The sequence below is a fragment of the Pangasianodon hypophthalmus genome, chromosome 28, assembly GCF_027358585.1.
Source record: "Pangasianodon hypophthalmus isolate fPanHyp1 chromosome 28, fPanHyp1.pri, whole genome shotgun sequence".
Classification (NCBI taxonomy): Eukaryota; Metazoa; Chordata; class Actinopteri; order Siluriformes; family Pangasiidae; genus Pangasianodon; species Pangasianodon hypophthalmus.
Genome location: NC_069737.1, coordinates 14,958,145 through 14,977,727, shown reverse-complemented (window position 1 = coordinate 14,977,727; position 19,583 = coordinate 14,958,145). Strand labels below are relative to the sequence as shown.

The 19,583-nt window shown below is 37.7% G+C and overlaps 2 protein-coding genes across 4 annotated transcripts; both read right to left on the bottom strand.

The window, feature by feature from the left end:
- Positions 1-2,246: 2,246 nt before the first annotated feature.
- On the bottom strand, positions 2,247-5,039 carry si:dkey-256e7.8 (uncharacterized). 2 transcript variants are annotated; one of them, XM_026947711.3, is made up of 3 exons: positions 4,196-5,039; positions 2,865-3,827; positions 2,247-2,454 (listed from the first exon to the last, which is right to left on the bottom strand). In XM_026947711.3, exons 2-3 carry the CDS (start codon positions 3,737-3,739, stop codon positions 2,448-2,450), a joined length of 882 nt encoding a protein of 293 aa, XP_026803512.1. In that variant the 5' UTR covers positions 3,740-3,827; positions 4,196-5,039; the 3' UTR covers positions 2,247-2,447. The 2 variants fall into 2 exon arrangements, with proteins under 2 accessions (XP_026803512.1, XP_026803510.1); XM_026947709.3 differs by having other exon boundaries at positions 2,247-2,459; positions 4,196-5,034.
- A 529-nt stretch (positions 5,040-5,568) lies between these two features.
- Positions 5,569-18,134, bottom strand: pdlim3a (PDZ and LIM domain 3a). 2 transcript variants are annotated; one of them, XM_034301169.2, is made up of 7 exons: positions 17,901-18,134; positions 8,080-8,231; positions 7,914-7,998; positions 7,627-7,814; positions 7,056-7,189; positions 6,847-6,958; positions 5,569-6,002 (listed from the first exon to the last, which is right to left on the bottom strand). In XM_034301169.2, exons 2-7 carry the CDS (start codon positions 8,145-8,147, stop codon positions 5,834-5,836), a joined length of 756 nt encoding a protein of 251 aa, XP_034157060.1. In that variant the 5' UTR covers positions 8,148-8,231; positions 17,901-18,134; the 3' UTR covers positions 5,569-5,833. The 2 variants fall into 2 exon arrangements, with proteins under 2 accessions (XP_034157060.1, XP_026803407.1); XM_026947606.3 differs by lacking the exon at positions 17,901-18,134 and adding an exon at positions 14,157-14,349.
- Positions 18,135-19,583: the final 1,449 nt, after the last annotated feature.

Genomic DNA, 19,583 nt, shown 5'->3' with positions numbered 1-19,583 from the left:
ATCCTTGAGTTTTCGTTGGAGCAGTCCGGAGGACGTCTGGAACACGGAGTACACACAGAAAAGCGAATTAAACTTGTCCCGTTAACAGCTTTGACTGTTACACAATGGAGACTCCTTCCATTAAGAAAGATGTTGCTAGGCAACAAGCCAAAATATCACCAGCATCACTACATGTATTGGTTCGATCCCAAATTGCATCCTACTTCAACTATATATATATATATAAAATATCACTTATATATAATAAAATATCACTTCCAATAAGGAGGTTTTTTTTATTCTGTTCTTCAGCTCGTTATATCTCCCTATGTAGGGCACTAGTACATATCTAAATACTTTAGTGAAACCATCTTTCAAACTCATATCTCTACTACCTGAGTATACAAGCGATGGCTGTGTCCCAAATCACACCCTACTCCATATAAAGAAGCAATAGTTAAGGCTTGATCTAGTGTGAAATTTAGGACGGAGAAAATCAAACGCCAGTATGGAGGTAAAGTGGAAATATAAAATTCTACAGAGTGCAAGCAGCTTATTAGTTTACATTCAGGAATCAGCCTGAGAAAGATAAAGAGCACTAGATCCAGTGGTACATTTAACTGGTTAAATCCCAAACAGCTTTCTATTCCTTCTATAAGTGCACTAGGAAATAGAAAGTGGTTGTTGTTGGTGTTTTATATAATATAATGTCCAATAAGGAATTATTTTCAATTTCATTCCTCTTCTTAATATAAAAACACACTACATGTAGGTCTATAATCCATTATTCCACCCTGTGTAGTGCAATACACATCTAAAATGTTTGTTCAAACCCATATCATCTCTAGCCAGGCATACAAGTGATGGCTCAGTCCCAAATCACTCCCTTCTCCTTAGAAAGGTGCACTAGATGTAATATAATATAATATAATATAATATAAAAATATATAATAGTGTATAATGTAACAAAACAGTAAGGAACCATGGATGCTAGGATGGAGAACATATTAATGCAGGGCAGAGATCATTTTCCTGACATAAAGTACACTATGTAGTGTGTATTTCATACCCTAGGTAGTGCACATATATTAGGATTCAGTCTGAAAGACATGTTAGCAGTAAAAATTGCAAAAAAAAATTTTGCAAAAAAACCCCCGAGAATATAATGTTAAATTTTCAATAATATGGACAATAGAAACAATTTGAGTTTATTTTCTAAAATGAATATGGTAATTAATTTCCTCATTTTAGTGCACTTGTAGAGAAAGGACAATTTAGGACACAGTCCTGAGACAAAGTTTATACTAATAATCCGTTTCTAAACCTGAATATCACTCAGCAGGTACAGGAGCAGTAGCTCAATCCCCCTTCCCTATACACGCGCACTACACGCGACCGCTCCTGCACCCTATGTAGTGCACTTCCTTTCGAACAGGAAGTGGTTTGGGACTAAGCCTGGCTCTGTCCCACTGCAAAGCGAAAGTGATTTAAATAAAAGCACGAACCCGCAGAGCTGCTCCCATTTCCGCCTCGTCCTGATGTTGGAGGGCAAACGGAAAAAACTGCACTGGTTTTTACTGTAACTGTGGTCACATTCAGCGACAAAACACTGAACCATTTCTCTCAGACAGTCTGAGAATCATAATCATAATCATAATATCAATATCCGGATCATGTCACTTCTTCGTGGGTTTAATATGGAGGTGTAACGTGACACAATGCGATACACACCGCCACCTGCCGGTTAGGAGGAAAAACACACACGACCACATTAACTAACCTTACAATCAGGTGCTAACATTTTTTTTCTTCTTAATTGTTAAATCCAAATTTTTCCATTTGAAATAAGAACAACATTCCTGCCAATAACAGCCAAGTGGATAAGTGTAACATCATCCATCAATTCTTTAATTTACATATTAATGAATATTACAAAAGATGCCAAAAACTAATGAATAATAATTAGGTGAATAAAAGTCTTATTACGAATTTCATCATTTAGTGTAGTCATTTTTTTTAAACTTTATTTTTGATTTATGAGGATTTCTAATGGGTCATTTTCTACTGACGTTTTACTGTGTTCCTTTTGTAATCTATTTTTTAAATAATCACTAGAACTAAATTAAAATCTTTCCTATCTGATAAATCTATCTATCTGATTATTATGCAGTTTTAACCCCTGAATCCATGTCTCCCAATATTTCTTATTGCCTCAGGACAAAAGTGTGTAGATCAGAAAGAAACAGATTTCACGAGTGATACATACATAAAGAAATGAGGGATTTTTTTTTATTTCATAGAACAGAACCACGAAAAGAGTAATGTATGTTCAGTGAAAGTGGATCTTTAATCTAAATGTACTAAATAATTTTCAGCAGAAACTATTTCTATTTCAAATAATTTGATTCATTCAGAAATTTCGATTCCAACTTGTGGTTGCTTCTCAAACTGAATCCTTTTCTGCTCGGTCATCCGCTGCTCTGTGAAAAACAGTGATAAAATAAAAAAACATTTGGTCAGTCATTAGTCATTAGAATAAACTTTCACTAATGCTAAAAAGGTTAAGATGGTTTATTATTAGCATTAGATTAGATTATGTAGACTGTAGAGCTGTTACTATAGAAACGATAACGTATTAAAATAAGCGCATTAATATAAACTTACCCAAAGCTAAACACTACTGTCAGAGCTGCTGCTATAGAAAATTAATCAACACCTTCTGACCAATCAGATTTGAGAATTCAAGAGCACTATATGTACATATGATATACATGCAGTATATAACACACAGGTCAGGTTGCAGTTTAATCCACAACCTCTAGAGGGAACAAAAATCACATTATTGACAGGACATGCCTTTAATGCCACGGTTTTGTGAGTCTTACCCAAAGGTCCCAGCTCTCTGTGGAGGACTATGGTGTGTAGATCCTCCTGGGTTTTTAGTCAAACTAAAAACATCCCTTTCTGCTGGGAGGGACGTGGTTCCTTCCCTCAGCTGCAGCTTCACACTCTTACTGAGGTGGAGGTACTCTCGGTGGAGCTTCCTCACTTCATCCTGCAGAAGGAACTTCTCGGTCTGGAGGGTGAAGAGGCAACGCTCCAGTTCAGCCTGCTGCTCCTTCAAGTTCTCCACTCTTCTCAGGGCCTTTATGGACACCAAGTAGCTCTTCTCCAGTCTCTCCCTCAGCGCCCTGTTCTCCTTCTGCAACCAGACCGCAATATCAGGACTCGTGTCCTCCAGAGTTGAGTCCGAGAACGGTTTCTGGTCATCAGTTTGCATGAGTTTAGCCTTTCGATGTTCCTCTTTTAGATGGGTCAGTTCTTCTTGGAGCAGGACCACCTCGTCTACAAGCTGCTGTTTCTCCAAATGATCGTGTTTTAAGATATTGTCTTCCTTGACCAGATGCCTGTTCCTCCAGTCCAAAGACTCATTGCATTTCCTGATATCTTCATATTCCCTCATGTTGAACTCCTTGCTTTTCCTCTCCTCCACTTCCTGGTCTTTCACCACTTCCGGTTTCTCTTTCTCCAACTCGCCACAGTTGTCCAAATACGTCTCATCTTCGTTGCACTTGGCTATGAGATCATAGTATTGACCTTGGATTGCTTTTAATTTCTTATTCGAGTTCAAATTCTCCTCCTCGAGAGACACCAGGGCGTTCTGCAGACGGTTCACCAGCTTTTCCAGCTCAGCAATAGTCTGAGATTTCTGGTGTAAAACATCTCCACCAGAAGCTTTCTGTGGGGAGGCTTTATCCATCTTCTCTCTGCTGGGTAATCTGCGATGACTCGAGGATCAACTGTTCAGTGGATCACTTAAAAATCTGTGATCTGTGGAACAGAGAGCCCTAGAAAGAAATATAATTAGCGTTTCTCAATGTAAAGTCATATTAACTAGATCATTTCAGCAACCTTTTTTTTTTCTTCTTCTTCTTTATAAGTGGTCTGCAAAAGTTTTGGCACCCACATTCATATTCCATCTCATTAGAAATAATAGATACAACTCCCTGTATTCAATTAATTGTTTGCAATATAATTAGCTAATACATTTTATAAAAGGTTTTAGTTTGGACAATAATGTATACTATCATGTATTTTGTATGTGAATTTTTTTTTTGAAAGTTAATTTATGATGCTGGGTTTAGCTTTGCATTTCCCTAAATGTTAGCCTAGCCTTTTTCTTTGATAGTTGGCGGTTAAAAACGTAAATTTTTACCTTAATTAGCCAGTTTATTTTTTTATCGATGCTCTTCTTTATTTTCAACGACGAATGCCCAAAAGAACTCAATTATAAAGACGTTTTATCGAAATATTCAGGCAATATTTAACGGTTTTACCGAAAACAAAATAATAAATTGGTAAGTTCTCCTCAGCCTGTTGCTGTGGTAACAAACGTACGGTGGCGCGCCTGAGCCGCGAGAACGCGCATTAATTTTATAATCTTTTTAAAACCGATTTCTCAATAAACCAGGTTTCTATAAACACCGTATGTGTTTACTAAGACATAAATAGTGTAAATGTACCCTTCATATATACCATAAGGTCCCCAGTTATGTTCCTTAAACGAATTTTAAAGGTACACTCACATTCTCACATGAAAATAACTATTCTTTACCCTAATATTTCAGTCATATTTATACTTTTTATAGCTACAAAGGTACAGTTAAGTACCCTTATATAAGAGGGGAAAGAGGAGGAAATATTTCTTTATATTATAAAGTTAATTAAGGTAAAAGTTTGGCTAATCACAACACATTTATCAAAAGATATAACTGTAACTGAATTGCCATTTTCCAGTTGACTGTTTGATTGTCTTTGCACAAAATGGCTGCCTGCTAATTCTGCTAATCATAAAGCTTTCTAGAATTAGGAGAATTCTGCCACACAAGTTATTAATTTCACAGCCTAGAGAAAGAATTCATTATGAAAATCTTAATGGTCAGGTGTATTGAAAAATGCTAATGTTGCTAACACACTGAAGCTAGTAGCTCAGTAACAGTTTTATACCATCATTAGCATAGAGATTACTTCCTAATGTGTCAGTGTAATTTAAAGGCAGTCCTGATTGATCTGCTGATTAATTTTCCATAACTGTGTATCCCGGGCAGTAATTCGGATGGGAGGCAAATCACAGATTTATATTAATACGCTCTTGCTAATTCTAGTTATTGGTTTTATAACAGCTCATGCTCAGGGACTTGCATTTATGGAAGGAGTCTCCATTGTCAGCACTTATTAACAGTCAGACAGTCATGAAAGAGAGTTTCTGATGATTCTTGCACACACTTTAGATTTTATTCCTCAAATAAATTGTCATTGGGAGAAAGAAATAGTCCTTTTATCTAGCATAAACAATTTATCCATGGAAAGATATTTAAAGCGCAATAGTCTTTAATAGTCTACTCAATATAATCCATTAGCTAGCAAATAGTATATTATTTAAATTATGCTAATTGGTGACTATTTGCTTTTACTGTAATGCAAATGAGACAAATTTCTGTCAAATTCTAATAGAAAATCTACTTTTTAAAATTAGCAGCTTCACATGCATATACATGCCAGAGAGAGGTGAGACCAGGATGATAATCACACAGTTGTAAATTTCATTTTATTGAAATATTTAGCCACAATAGCTTATTCCTACAGTATGTGTAAAGCACAGTGTAAACACATTTCAAAACCCACAAATAAACTGACATTCCATACAATCAATATCTTGCTGTGTTTCCTCAATAAATCACCCTGCTGATCATGTATGTGTATCTCTAGGTGAGTGCAACTGTAAGTGACTATAGTTTTTTATTATAGTTTTATAATATTCGGATGTAAGTGCGTGTGTATGTGCGTGTAATATCTAAAGGTCTGGACTTTCAGGAGGTTTTGCACGAGCATGTGCATGAGTTTCGCAGTAGATCTCATCATCTATGAAATAGTAGCCTTTTTGCTTCAGGTTCTCCTCACAGTCCGAGCAGACGAAACAGCCAGGGTGCCGAAACTTATCATGAACTTTCACCACCATCCCACTGAGAGAGAGAGAGACAGAAAGAGAGAAAAACAAAGAACATTTATTTATACAAGACATTTAATGTTTTATGTGTCCCTGATATTCTTAACAAAATGGTGTTAAGATACGAACAGTGGAAAAATGAAAATATTATCAGTGCAAAATTTTGCATCTCCCTTTCTGAATGATGAACGTAACTAACTTGTTCTCCATGTGCTTTTGTTTATTTTTTCTCATGTGCCTTTGCTATGGTTCTAGTCCTGTTTCCGCACCCCGTCCTGTCATTGGTTCGTTGCCCTAATGTGTTCACCTGTTCTGTGTCCTTGATTAGTTTTGTCTATTTATACCATGCTGTATCTTAGTATCCTTTCAAAGTCATGTCAATTGTATCATGCAGTTCTGAGCCTTACTTTGTTTTCCACATTTATTCCAGTTTTCCGGAGCATTACCATATTATCATTACTGATTTTGAATCATGCTCATTTGAGTGTGTGGATATAGATACTCACTACGATTCTTGGATTTGCCCAAATAAAACCCATGCTGAGTATACGCACTTGCATCCTTCCTCATTCTCCAGCACGTTACACTTCACCTATAACAACCTTTATAACCTTTATAACAACCTAGTTTGGATGCTGCTTGATGTAATACACATTAATATTATGACACTATTGTTGCAGGATACACCGACTTTGTGTATAGATTATAAAATAGATGTACGTATCGGGTTTTTCACAGAGAAACCATATAAAGTATCATTGTGTTATCTGTATTTTATAAGTTGTTATATTTCTGACAGTTAAAGCACAACATGATTTCTGGATAATCCTCCAAGCTGTAGTTTCCTCCGACACACTCACACTATGCCGTTACCACACTTGTCACACATGGGCAGTTTGTGCAGGTTTCCTCCAGGTGAGAGTGGCTTAGTGGTGGGTGCTTGCACTGTCTTCGTCACGAGTGGAAGCGTTCCTGGAAATCAGAGAAACTTCCATCAATCGAGATGATAATGGACTGTTGTAGCGAGTGAATGTAAGTGTGTGTGTGTGTGTGTGTGTGTGTGTCGTACCCTCATTGTTGATGTAGTCCTGTAAGGCTTTGAAGGATCCTGATTGTCGGGGTTCATGAGGCTCCTTCTCTCTCTCTTCCTTCTGCAGCATGCGGTACACATCTGATTCTTCTATAGACGTGAGTGTCCTGGGACTACACACACACACACACACACACACACACACACACACACACACACACATACACATATACACACACAGAGACACACACTTATCATCATCATTATCATCATCATCATCCTTTATGTCAAGGTCCTCTGTTTTGTGTTGAGCTGAACTGTGCATATGTTTTGTTCTGGGTCACGCAGCGTGCATGTGTGTGTGTGTGTGTGCATATGTGCATTCCTTTGTGATACAGTTCACCTGACTCTAACAGACATATCGTCACCAAATAATCCACTCAGAAGACATTCATTCCTGTGCTGTTCTGTAAGCCTTCATTCTTTAACACACCTCATATATCTGTGGTTCTAATGTGATCCACATGATGGACCGTGTGTCCCCGAGACGACCTGCATCACACACCGGCAAGCAAAAGCTCAGACCTGAAAAGCCTCCTTCTGCACTCACCTCTCCGGCTTGCTCTGTAATAGGCCCCTGAGCTGACCATGTAAGGCGTCCTGGATATTGCCTGAAGAATAAAGACCAATGGGAGAGTTGTATGCAGTGCTGACCACCTGTCGCTTGTCGTCAATGTTGGCCGCTGCCACAAAGGGCGTGGCCCGCCGGTTATGACCTGTGCCGATTGGCCTGTACTCCTGACGTAGAAAATTAAAGACTCTCATCATTGTTGAGTAGAACATAGAGAGTAATGCTAATACATACACAGTACGTTTGGTTATTAGCATTGCACTGACTTGTCTCTCTGCCTCCAGGTTCATTTTAAACGGATGCGCTCTGCCATCTTCTCTTATTCGAGGTGACCACAGTTTGGTTTCTGGCCTGTAACAAAAAGAGATAATTGGTCCACTGATTTGTTTCTTTCCATGACACAAAGTGGTTATTTGTATCATGACCTCTGACCTCTGGATGGTTAAGCTGAGCTGTCGTGTGGCCTGTTTTATGCGACTCTGAGCTTCACAGTGCATCATGTCGCTGGTGGAAATGCCATCTATAGCCAGGATAATGTCACCAGGAGAGAGGTCTACAGTGGAGGCCTTGCTGCCTGGAGATATCTGCGCAGAGATAATAAATATTTTTAAGTATTAATACTCACTATAGAGTATTAACTTCACACATTTTGGATAACATCCTGCTCGAAACAGAGATGTGTTGCTCGAAAATGAGTCAATTCATTGAGGTGAACATTGAGAGATGACATAGTTACGCAAAGAAGAACAATAATAAGGTGTAAAATATCACAAACTTTATCTGGTTTAGGAAAAAAATGTTAAGGAGGGAAATGAATGAGTCAGCTGTTATTGGTGAGCTGAGCCAAATGATCTGACTCACTGGAAATTGCCGGAATTGCCATCATTAGCGTGGGCTATTCCTTCCCTAATCCCACTGCCTTCTCAAATACACACATAAACCAAGGATGTGAACTTGCTCTCGTGTTTATTAGACATGTTAATGAGCTTGCACGGATGCTAAATGATTTTTTTTCTGAATTAGATCCAGGCAAGGATGTGGAAGCAAACAAAGAACAAATCAAAATTCAGCACAGTGCAGTCACCTCACGTTTAAACACGTCAAGCCAAAAATAAAAACCAAGAAGATCATAGCTGAAATGTTAACCAAAGACTTGCTGTCGCTTGATACCTGACATTATCAGGTGAGAGTAAGGACTATATAAGGAATAAAACACTTAGGGTGTGCTGTTAGAGGAAAATAATCAATGATGTTATGCTGTAATGAAGCACAGTTTTTTAATTCCATTTATACCACAGCAATTTTCCAAAGCTAAACATTTTTATTTATTAAAGAACGACCTTTTATCCATTTATAGTCATGGTTAATGGCATGAGCCAAGTTTGGATTGTGTACCAGCTTGTACTTGAGCAGTTGTGTTTGGAGGTCATCATTATTAGTATAATGGTGTTTACGTGCTTCATTAGTAAAAAAAAAAAATTCTCTAAAGTAGTTAAAAATCTTAAAAAAAACAAACAAACTGCTGGCTCCTGTGTATGAGTCTTAGAGAGCAGACTGAGCCAGAGTATGTGTGTATGGGACAAGCAGTGTGTGTGTGTGTGTGTGTGTGTGTGTGTGTGTGTGTGTGTGGATTCTTGTCATTGCTGGTATGTGCACTTGTGTAAACTGTTTTTTCCACAGTAAACAGGATAACAATCTCCAGACGAACCCTGCGAGCGTGCTGATATCTGCTCTCGCTTCACATGCATGTGCACTGCATTATGTGATTTAAGCACACAGGCACGTATAGCATTAACCTGTTAAAAGACACATGCGATTTTGCTTTAGAGCCCATTATTCACTACTCCTGCAGATTGGGGCTTCCTCTGCTCTGGTTTATTAATATCGCTGGGCTGGTTCATGATTTCCTCACATCATGCACTGATACACAGCTCTCACTACAGCTTGATCTTAAAAATTCAGATTCACACACAAGTTGATCAAAGTAAATCTGATCGGAGATCATTTGTTTTTTCTCCACAGGGGAATAAAACACACCTTGTTGTGCCGTAATAATAAAATAATCAATGACACAGTGGTGTGATGAAGTGGAGTTACTGTTACCACCCTGAAGTTGATTACTTTCCCATAACAGCACATCCTGCAGTGCTTTATTCCACTTATACCACAGCGACTACAATTTCTTGCTTATTGGAGGAAGACACGTCATACTTTTTTATCCGTTCATAGTTACATTTAATGTTGTGGAATGTCCTAGCAGCTATAAACCCTTTGTTCCCTTTGTCATGTTACTGACAAAGCGTAAACTCCTCTGTACTTAGAGTTAGAGCTTTTACAGTGCTGACACTAAACATTTCCTTACAGAAAACATCAACACATCAACGAGTACACACTTTTTAAATTTGTTTACGTGAAGCAACCAACATACAAGTCCCTGTGAATGAGCTGTTACTATAGAAACGATAACTTATTAGAATGAGCGCATTAATATAAACATTCGATTTTTCAGCTGCTGTTACAGAAAATGAATCAACACCTTCTGACCAATCGGCACAATATTTTTAAAATGAAACTCGACTATATGTAGAACACACATTCACTAGATGGGAAGCTAGCTTATTAACAACACGATGCTACTTTCATCTGCGTTTGTTTTCTGAATGATCATAAACATACGAGTTGATACCAACGTTTTAGCTGTTAGCATGAGTTTCAAAATGGCGGTCAAACGAATGGTTTCAGTGATCCATTGTACTTATTTTTATAAGAAAAAAAATACAACTTATTTATACTCATCACCAATTAGCCTTACATATCTAAATGATGGTTATATTGTTTAGATTTTTATGATAAAGGGAAGTTTTAGGAAGATACCAAAATAGATTTAATGCATAAGTACGGCTATAAATCTGATCAACTGACAAACATATGAAGGCAGCATGACTACAAATAGTTCTGAGGAATTAAGCAAGGATGAATAACTAAATATTTATCAAAAGGCACTAAGCATGTGAAGTAATGTCTGCAGAAAAAAAAGGGAATCTCTCCATCCTCCTCTGAGACCTCGTGTGAACTCGAGGAAACACATGGAGGTTCTCACAGGGGGCGTTTACTGACTGCTATGAATAGCAAATATAGCCAAAACTCAAGGGACTGATATACTGTATAAAATGTCACAGATAAAACAGACTTTAATAAGACTGTAAGACTGAGAAACTGCAGTACATGCATGAAATGAAGACCCTTTAAGCCTTTAGATTCAGATATAACTAGATTAACTGCACCAGAGCTAGTTAGCAAGCTGATATCACCAAGAGAGATGAGGAATTTGATGAGAGGAGTTGATGAGAATGTGACATTTATGTTATTATTTTAACAATACAGTTTAACAAAAAGAGAAATCACACAGCACTTGTGGAAAAAAAAAACCAAAACAAAAAACCCAGTTGTCTTGGCTGACAGAAATGTCCAGAATCACTGCTCATTAGCATAGCTGACAGATGCTAATCGTCCAGTATGCTAGCTAACAGTGTTAATTGTGCGAACTGAGCAATTTCTTTAGAAATCTTTACTAAAAGACAAACTAAATCTTTAACTTACACATTAATTAATAATAGAAATAAATAGAATAGAATAGAATAACAAACTTTCTGAAGCATTAGCGCTAAGCTAAAACTAGTTATGGAATGCTAACAACATTAAAAACATTTTAGAGGCAGTAAAAACATATTTTATAGAAAATTTAAATGCCTGATACTATAATGTGATCCTAAAAAAGAGATATATATATTGTTTTTTTTCCTTTAATCAGGGAGAATTTACAAAAGCAATGTGGCTTTAGACTTAGCAAAATCTTTAGCAGTACCTATTCACTATAACACTTTCATGAATGCGCTTGTGTACCAAATCACACCTTATTCACTATATAGGCCACAAACACCACTATGAATGTTTCACATGTTTCTCATCAGTCCACTATGGACATGTCCCAAACCACACACTCTAGAAACATCTAGAGAGAAACATCTGACCAGTTAGACCTGCATCTCATTTAGTTATGCCTCTTGATCTAATTAGCACTTGCACAAGATCAAATATGTGGATGTGTCCCAAATCACACTTTATCCCCTAAATAGGCCACATGAAGGCCTTTATCATCAGGGCACTGTGGACACGTCCCAAACCACAACCTATTCAGTACTATATAGGTCTCATAAACACCATCATGATGAGGGCATGTCCCAAATCACACCTTGTTCTGTAAATAGGCTACATACAGAGAATCAGTTTGGAAAATGCTCTCGTCACTGTGTGAGAAAGAGACAGACAGAGAGAGAAAGAGACAGACAGAGAGAGAGAAAGAAAGACAGTGAGAAAGAGAAACAGAGAGAGAGCGAGAGAGAGAGAGAAAGAGAGAGAGACGGAGGACTTTTTGACCAAACATGGCCGTCTGTAACGCAGGATGAGTGGAGCAATCGCGCCGAGAGCCAAAGCTCATTAGAGCAGAACTACAGCTGGGAAACTTCACGTGAAAACACTGCGATGTCCAACTGTCCATCTGTGGAGGAACCACTTCAGCAGATGCTTACACACACACACACACACCCACACCCACACCATTCTGGTCTAGTCATGGAAAGATGGAAAGCATGAAAACAGTCTGAATTCTTTGAGACTTTTATAGCAAGTATGGAAGAATCGTATCAAGAATACCATCAATGGTATCAAATATCCTAGTATCAACATGTTTAAAGAACAATTTTCTTTCTCTAGTTTTTTAATAGATCATTTTTTGCATTTTTAAATTGCGTGCTAGTCTGTTTATTTTTTAAATATTGCTTTCATTGACATTTTCCTAGACCTTCTTATTACTGTATGAAAATCTATACTTATACTACACTTTGAAAATACAGACATAAGCACAAATGAGCAGATGTCCTATTAAAGTGGACGGTTAGTGTATTTGGGACTCTTGGCCCTAGCTAGCTAATTCGTACATATCATCAATTCCGAACGTGGGAATTCATGTCTAGTTTACAAGAAGGTAATTTCTTGACGCTCTAGGACTTCCTCTAGGAAGTCTTTTCTAACAATGTTTTTTGTTTAATAATTGTTAATTTCCAATACAGTGTGGTCTCGCTCGCCAAGAGCCTGCCTGTATTCCCATCATGCCCTGCAAGTTCCATTTATGCCAAGTGATATCCAATGGCGTTTCTTGACTTCCTGGTGTCTTTTTTGAGCAAAAAGCTTTTTGGCCTCACCACCAAATAAGCCACTATTCCATTACCTTGATATTTTACGATTGATTACTGTGGGTCACATTCATATAAGCCACATTTAAAATAATTTTCACTATCCTGAAATGCTGCAATAGCGTAGTTCAGCAAAAAAAAAAGACAAATTTCCATGTCCATCTCCTTCCGCTAAACAAACTAGCATTGTGTCTCAAATCGCATACTTACTAGTTTCCTATTACAGTTAGCGTTTGAATTTTATAAATCTCACCTCGCTGTGGTATATTTTAGCTAGCTAAGATATTTCAGGATGCCAGGACGACACGAGGGTGTTTCCAAATCGTATATTCATGTGTAGTAATAAATATATAAAGATTCGATCCGTGTTAAACTAGCTAGCTAGCTAACTTGACTAATGAATTCCTGACTAATAATTGTCGTGGTATATTTTTAAAATTTGGCTCTTATTAAATAAACCACTATGGCTCGGATACTGAAATATCATTCCTGTCAAACCTGTGAAAAGTTAGCTAGTTTACTAGCCGGATAGCCAGCTAGTAAGCTAGCTAGTTCTTGTATGGCAGGAAAACATGGGAGTGTTTCCAAATTGTGTATTCAGACATGCTGGGATTTTTTTTTAAGAATAGGAATGTATTAAAATTGTTTAAATCGACATGCTCAGGTGAGCTCTTAGTTTAAAAAAATAGTTTTACAGTTATCTTTAAATAGATTTTAAACAGAATATAATCTGTGACATCTTTGTTCAGGAAAGTTTTGTTAAACGAATCCATCAGGTCCATTAAAATGCCCATGGATCAGCGCTGTTTAGTTAAAATGAGCCACAATAATCCACTCCAGCAACAGGTGTGAGTGTTCCTAACACTGCCTTCCTCATGAATGATTCACTGCTGAACTTTTAGCATCACACACACTCTCTAAATTTAGTTTGGCTTTTACATTTACAAGAAATCTATCCAAGAGGCTGGGTCATGTTCATAACCAAACATTTGTGTGTGTTCGAAGTGAGCATTCCTGAAGTGCACACTCACTCGTACACTAACGCTTAGTGTTGGACTTGCTGCAGGGACAGCGTGCACTTCCAGCTCCTAAAACAAATCTTTAATGCAGCTGTCACTTGTGTGTGTGTGTGTGTGTCACACACATGCACTGAACTATATACACAAAGGCTCAAATGTTTCCAATTAGGTTATTACAGCTTAAATTGGCTATTACATACTTAATTGAGCTAACACACACACACACACACACGCTCACCTTGGCAATAGTAAGAGGTTGGTTGAAATCCTTTCCTCCAATCAGCCGGAAGCCCCACGGTGCCGGTCCATCCAGTATGACACAGTGTGCCATGTCCTTTGCAGTGTGTGTGTATGTGTGTACGTGTGTGTGTGTGTGTGTGTGTGTGTATGTGTGTATCCTCCAGCAGAATGGAGCACTGTCCCGTGTTTAGGCTCTATTAAAACAGGAAAAGACCCCACCTCCCAGGACGAGCTATTTGGATAGATCATACATCTAAAACTCTCTCTCTCTCTCTCTCTCTCTCTTGCTCTCTCTCTCTTTCCTCCTCTTCATTCTTATCATCCCTTATTCCTCACTTCTACTCGTCCTTTAGACCTGGTAGTCCTGTTGTACTGACCTGAGATCAGTTCTCAATCAGATTCAGACCAGATGTAATTCTCAGAAAGCTTAAAACTCCAATATGTGCAAAAAAACATTTGTAATGTTACTGATATGAGGTCAGTTATTCAGCTTTCATTAGACTCAAATGCATGTAAATCCAGGTAACATTACTGACCTGAGACCAGTTCTGTAAGTTGTATAATGTTTAACGGTCAGATGAATGTGAGAAACAATTGATGCCACTGTCTTGAGATCAGGTTTTTGTTTTTCATAATGCTTGAAACTCCTATACACTAAAATTAAAAAAAAATAAATAAATTAATCCTACAGATCTGTGATCAGTTCATATAATTATTATAGATCCTATATATTAATATAATTAATTATACTCATCTGAAATCCAGTTCTTCAGTTTCATTATGCTTAAAATTTGTATACATGACAGTAAACAGAAAGTTTCACTGACCTGAGATCAGTAGTGCTCAAAGTCTTTCACATTAGAATGATCAGTTCATGTTACTGATCTGAGATCTGTTTTTGCTTAAAGCTCCTGTACATGACATTAAAGTTAATAGTGCTGATCTAGGATTGGTTAAGTTCCTCTTATAAAGACTTAAAAACGAAATGGTGCGTTCATTATTATTATTTTTTTTAGTAATGGTGTCGAGAGAAAATATGTGATTTTTATGATCACCTTGATAATGTACAATGTCAGATGTTAGGATAAGTATAAAGTTGTAAAGTTGTATAAAGTTATACTGTACAGTTAGTTATTAGTCTTGAGAAAAGAGAAGTGTTTTTTTTTTTAAACAAAAGTGAGGACACTTGAGGGGAAGGACCTCTAGGCTACTGCACATACTCAGAACTTTTGGAGGAAATTTAAAGTTTCAACAATCTTGAGAATTGAATACAGAGTTGAAAGTTCAGCGTATGCAGATGAGCTCCTTGTCCTTTGTCCATCAGGAAACTGATGTCATTGCTGCCATGGCAACAATGAACAACATTAACGGTGTCTGTTGCTGTCCACAGCAGTGGCATTAAATGCTTGTAGCCACTGGGAATGAAAAGCGCTTCGTTCTCATGCACGAAAAAAAAAAAAAAACATCCACCACTTTTTTCCAGTGTAGAGCTGATAAATAACAAACTAAGTTTTACTGGTTTTACATTATATAATACAACTATATAACTTATATAACTTTTACAACAATATAACTTAAATCCACCTTAACCTCAGCCCTGCCCAGTTTGCCAGCCTCTGCTGATGAAAAGCATCCCCACCACATGATGCTACCACCCCCATGCTTCACCTTGGACACAGTGTTCTCCACATTCCACCAAATGCAGGGCTTTTTCCAAAGTTCTAAACCTTTTCTCCACATGCAAAATCATGACACAAACCCAATTCATTTCAGATACAATTTACAACAAAACAAATTACATAAAGTTCAAAGGGTGGTGATATATGTATGTTTGTCCATTTTGTGTGACATCACATTGTATAATCGCTGCCATTTTGAGGCCCGAATACATGACTGACTGCATCAATGTTATTGTGTTTGTGCTTTATTAAGATTCGTTTTCATTCGTACTGGTAATCGACTACCCTGATACCCTTCACTATGTACATCTAAACAAGCAGCAGTGCAGCAGATTGTCCTTGTCATGCTGCCTCGTAGCTATGTTAGACAGCTAGCTACATTATAGAACAACTGGGAGGTATATCTCTCTCCAAAATAACGGGGAAGGGTTGTGTATGAAATTGGAAATAAGGTGTGAAATTTTAGTCATCTTTAAGCTAACTCTAGTTACGCTTGCATTGTCCAGAGAAGCCAAAAACGCGGTCCTGAGCGCAAGATAAAAATTACATGACTGAAACACTAGGATACATGTCTAGAGTCCAGCTGTCTTGGCGATCTCATTGTGCTAACACCGAATAAAGCTGACGAGCCAAATCAGGTGGGTTTGGACCCTGTGCTTTACTCCGAACACACAAGACACCAGGATTACAGGGATCAGTACAGAAGGTTAACTAACACCCTGTGTGTGTGGCGTGTGTGGGTGTGTGGTGTGTGTGTGTTTGTGTGTGAGCCTTGAGGATGGTGATCTGCCCTTATTTGGTGAGACACAGAAACGAGTGTTGGAGAGAATATCCTTCTCTCTCTCTCTCTCCTCTGTCTGTTCCTGATCTACAGCTCTTTGGCACTCTCTGCCTCTTATTTCTCTCTCTCTCTCTCTCTCTCTCTCTCTCCAGTCATGGATCATGATGTTTTTAACTCTCTCCTTCTTCATCTAGTTCCAAATGTAAATGCCATCTCATCTTCCTCATCCAAACATCTCCCTCTCTCTATCTCTGTCTCTCTCTCTTTCTCACACACACACACACACACACACACACATTATCTTTGTTCCAAAACATTCCCTTATCGACTCACACATTGATGAGAGCTGTTCTTGAGCTGTTTGTAGGTTGTTTTGTCTGTTTTATGTTAGTAACCTTGTCACAATCTAATGTTTTCCCATGATTTAAAAGAACACACACAGAGCTAATACTTGTGTATGGTGGGTAGAAGGAATCAAAATTTTAAACTGGAACGCATTTATCCTTGCTAGCAGACTCAATATAGTCCTCATGATCTTTCTTTAAGATTTGTACGGTCTACATCCTTTGAGGATACACAGCCAAATCAGAACTTTGATAGATAGCTAACTAACTAGCTGGTGTTCTTGTTCTAGCTGGCTTACTATCCTTTTAAAAAGGCATTTTAAAAACAGAAACACACTTAGACACAATTGTACTGAGAAATATACAGGTAAAGCCCAGCTTAGTATCATGCTAACTAGCAGGTATTCTTACTAGCTTGCTAGCAAGATTCACCTGACAGGTGTTTTCAGATCACTGACTGAAAACACCTGACGTACACTAATGACGCTAATCATTAGTGTACCATTTGTAAAGATTTTAATTTAATGAAACATTTATTTTCTTGTTATAAAACCATGTAACAATATTCCCTTCTATTTGCAACATAATGAGAGTAATTTTCGCTAATTAGCAACTTGGCAGAAGTCTCTTTTTTTGTCACAGACTGTTAGCTTGTCTTGCTAAAGGTAAATGAGAATTTTTTTTAAACATGTAGAAGTCATAGATTACATAGTGAGTCCACTTCCAGGTACAATCAAACACAGCAAATACAGTCTTATACAGTCTTCTAGATATAGTTAACTATCTAGCATGGATATCAGCCTGTATGCTAAGTACCTGGCTTGCTAGCATGCTAATGAGAGAAAAAAATGAAGTTACCTCAGCTGTCACATGTGGTGAAGTCAGCTACCTAAAAGCTTTATTTGAATCATAGTTGATATTTTACTGCATTAACTTACCTACAAACAGGTTCATCCACCATTTTGGAAAAGAAACTGCATCAGGTAGCAATGCCTTCTGGGTAATTTTTGCTTAGTGGTGTTGACTCGATCCCTCAGGCCTCTGGGGACTCATTTAATGAGGATGATAGGAAATCGATGGAGGTCCCTGAAAATGGTCTTTGGGTTTTTTTTTCCACCCGTCTTCTTAAAAATGTAAAGAAGACAGGACTTTTTAGTTCCTGGATAGATATGCTAATTAGTCATATTACAGGAAGGTGATTGGTTAGTTTCTTCTAAGCGTGAGCAATCATAAATCCTTGGAACTATTTAAAGGACTTTGAACATGCTAAAAGCCAAACTGGCACCTCACACACACACACACACACACACACACACCAATACAAACCATCGAATGTGACTGTAAATGGAAATATACTAAAACCACACACACACACACACTATACACACTATACACAGCACATACACTGAGTATTACATAAATTTAAAGGATGACACACAACAAAAACAGAGGCTGATCACCGAGAAGGAATTTATTAGATACTCAGAGACCGTGTGTGTGTAAAAGAGAGATTTCACTGCACCTATATCTAATGTGTGTGTGTGTCTGTTAATTATCCCAAAGCCTATAAAGACAGGATGCAAAAGCACATCCCCTAAAAAGTCCAGAGTCTGAGAGATAGGACGTATCCCCAAACTCCATTTTGTCCCCTTTCAGTCCTGTAGTTTTCCAAAAAAAAAGTTTGTATACAAGTAGGAATATTTTGGCACATCATGGTAATGATGTAAAGTGTGTGCTGATTTTATAGAGTTTATAACCTTCGCCGTATGATAACAGCCTGCCAGTATTAAAATGAAATTTATACTCAAATGTAGCCAATTTAGCCATTTTGTTAGCTTATAGCCTCTGGTAGCTATAAGCCTTCCCTGCCTATTAGCCTCGCAGTTCCAATGCAACAGTAAATAGACAGTAAACATGTCTGAGTTCATAGACTACATTTGTATATTGTGATAATGCTAACTATGCCTTCAGAGTGCACAGGGGAGCTGCTGCTCTAATCATAAAGTCTGTCCTGTGCTCAACCCAAGACTTTTATTCACAATGGCTTGTATTCAGAGTTGAGGTATGTGTGAAATTTTAACACCGAAATTGCACAAATTATTGCGTTATTCAGACCTCAGACGCAACTATAGACTCCAGAAGTTACACAAGAGTTACACAGGGCGCAGGGCGGAGTTTGCCTAAAAGAGAGGAGTATCTCAGTTACGTGTGAATTTGAACTTAAGTGCACGTTTCCTGCATGATACAGGATCGAGTTAGAAGATGAGTGCTTGGTCAGCTTATCATTCAAACTGTGGGCTTGTTTTTGCAGTGAATTAACAAAAACATTGGCATTATTTTTATTAATTCAACAAGTCAAATATAGCAAAGTAAAAACATGAAAAAAATTCATTATATTCAGTGTACACATTACGATTTCATGATCTCAATTTAGTATCTCATGGTTTCATTAAGTTGTGCACACGATTCATCGTTGAAGACACAATATAAATAAATAAAATGCTAAATAATAAGACTGGATGCGGTCTACATCTTCAGTCTGAATTTTCTAGCTGTAATTTCTTTCGGGTTTAAATGTGAGAGCTTGTGTTCAAGAGCGGTGGTCTAGATGCTATGTAAAA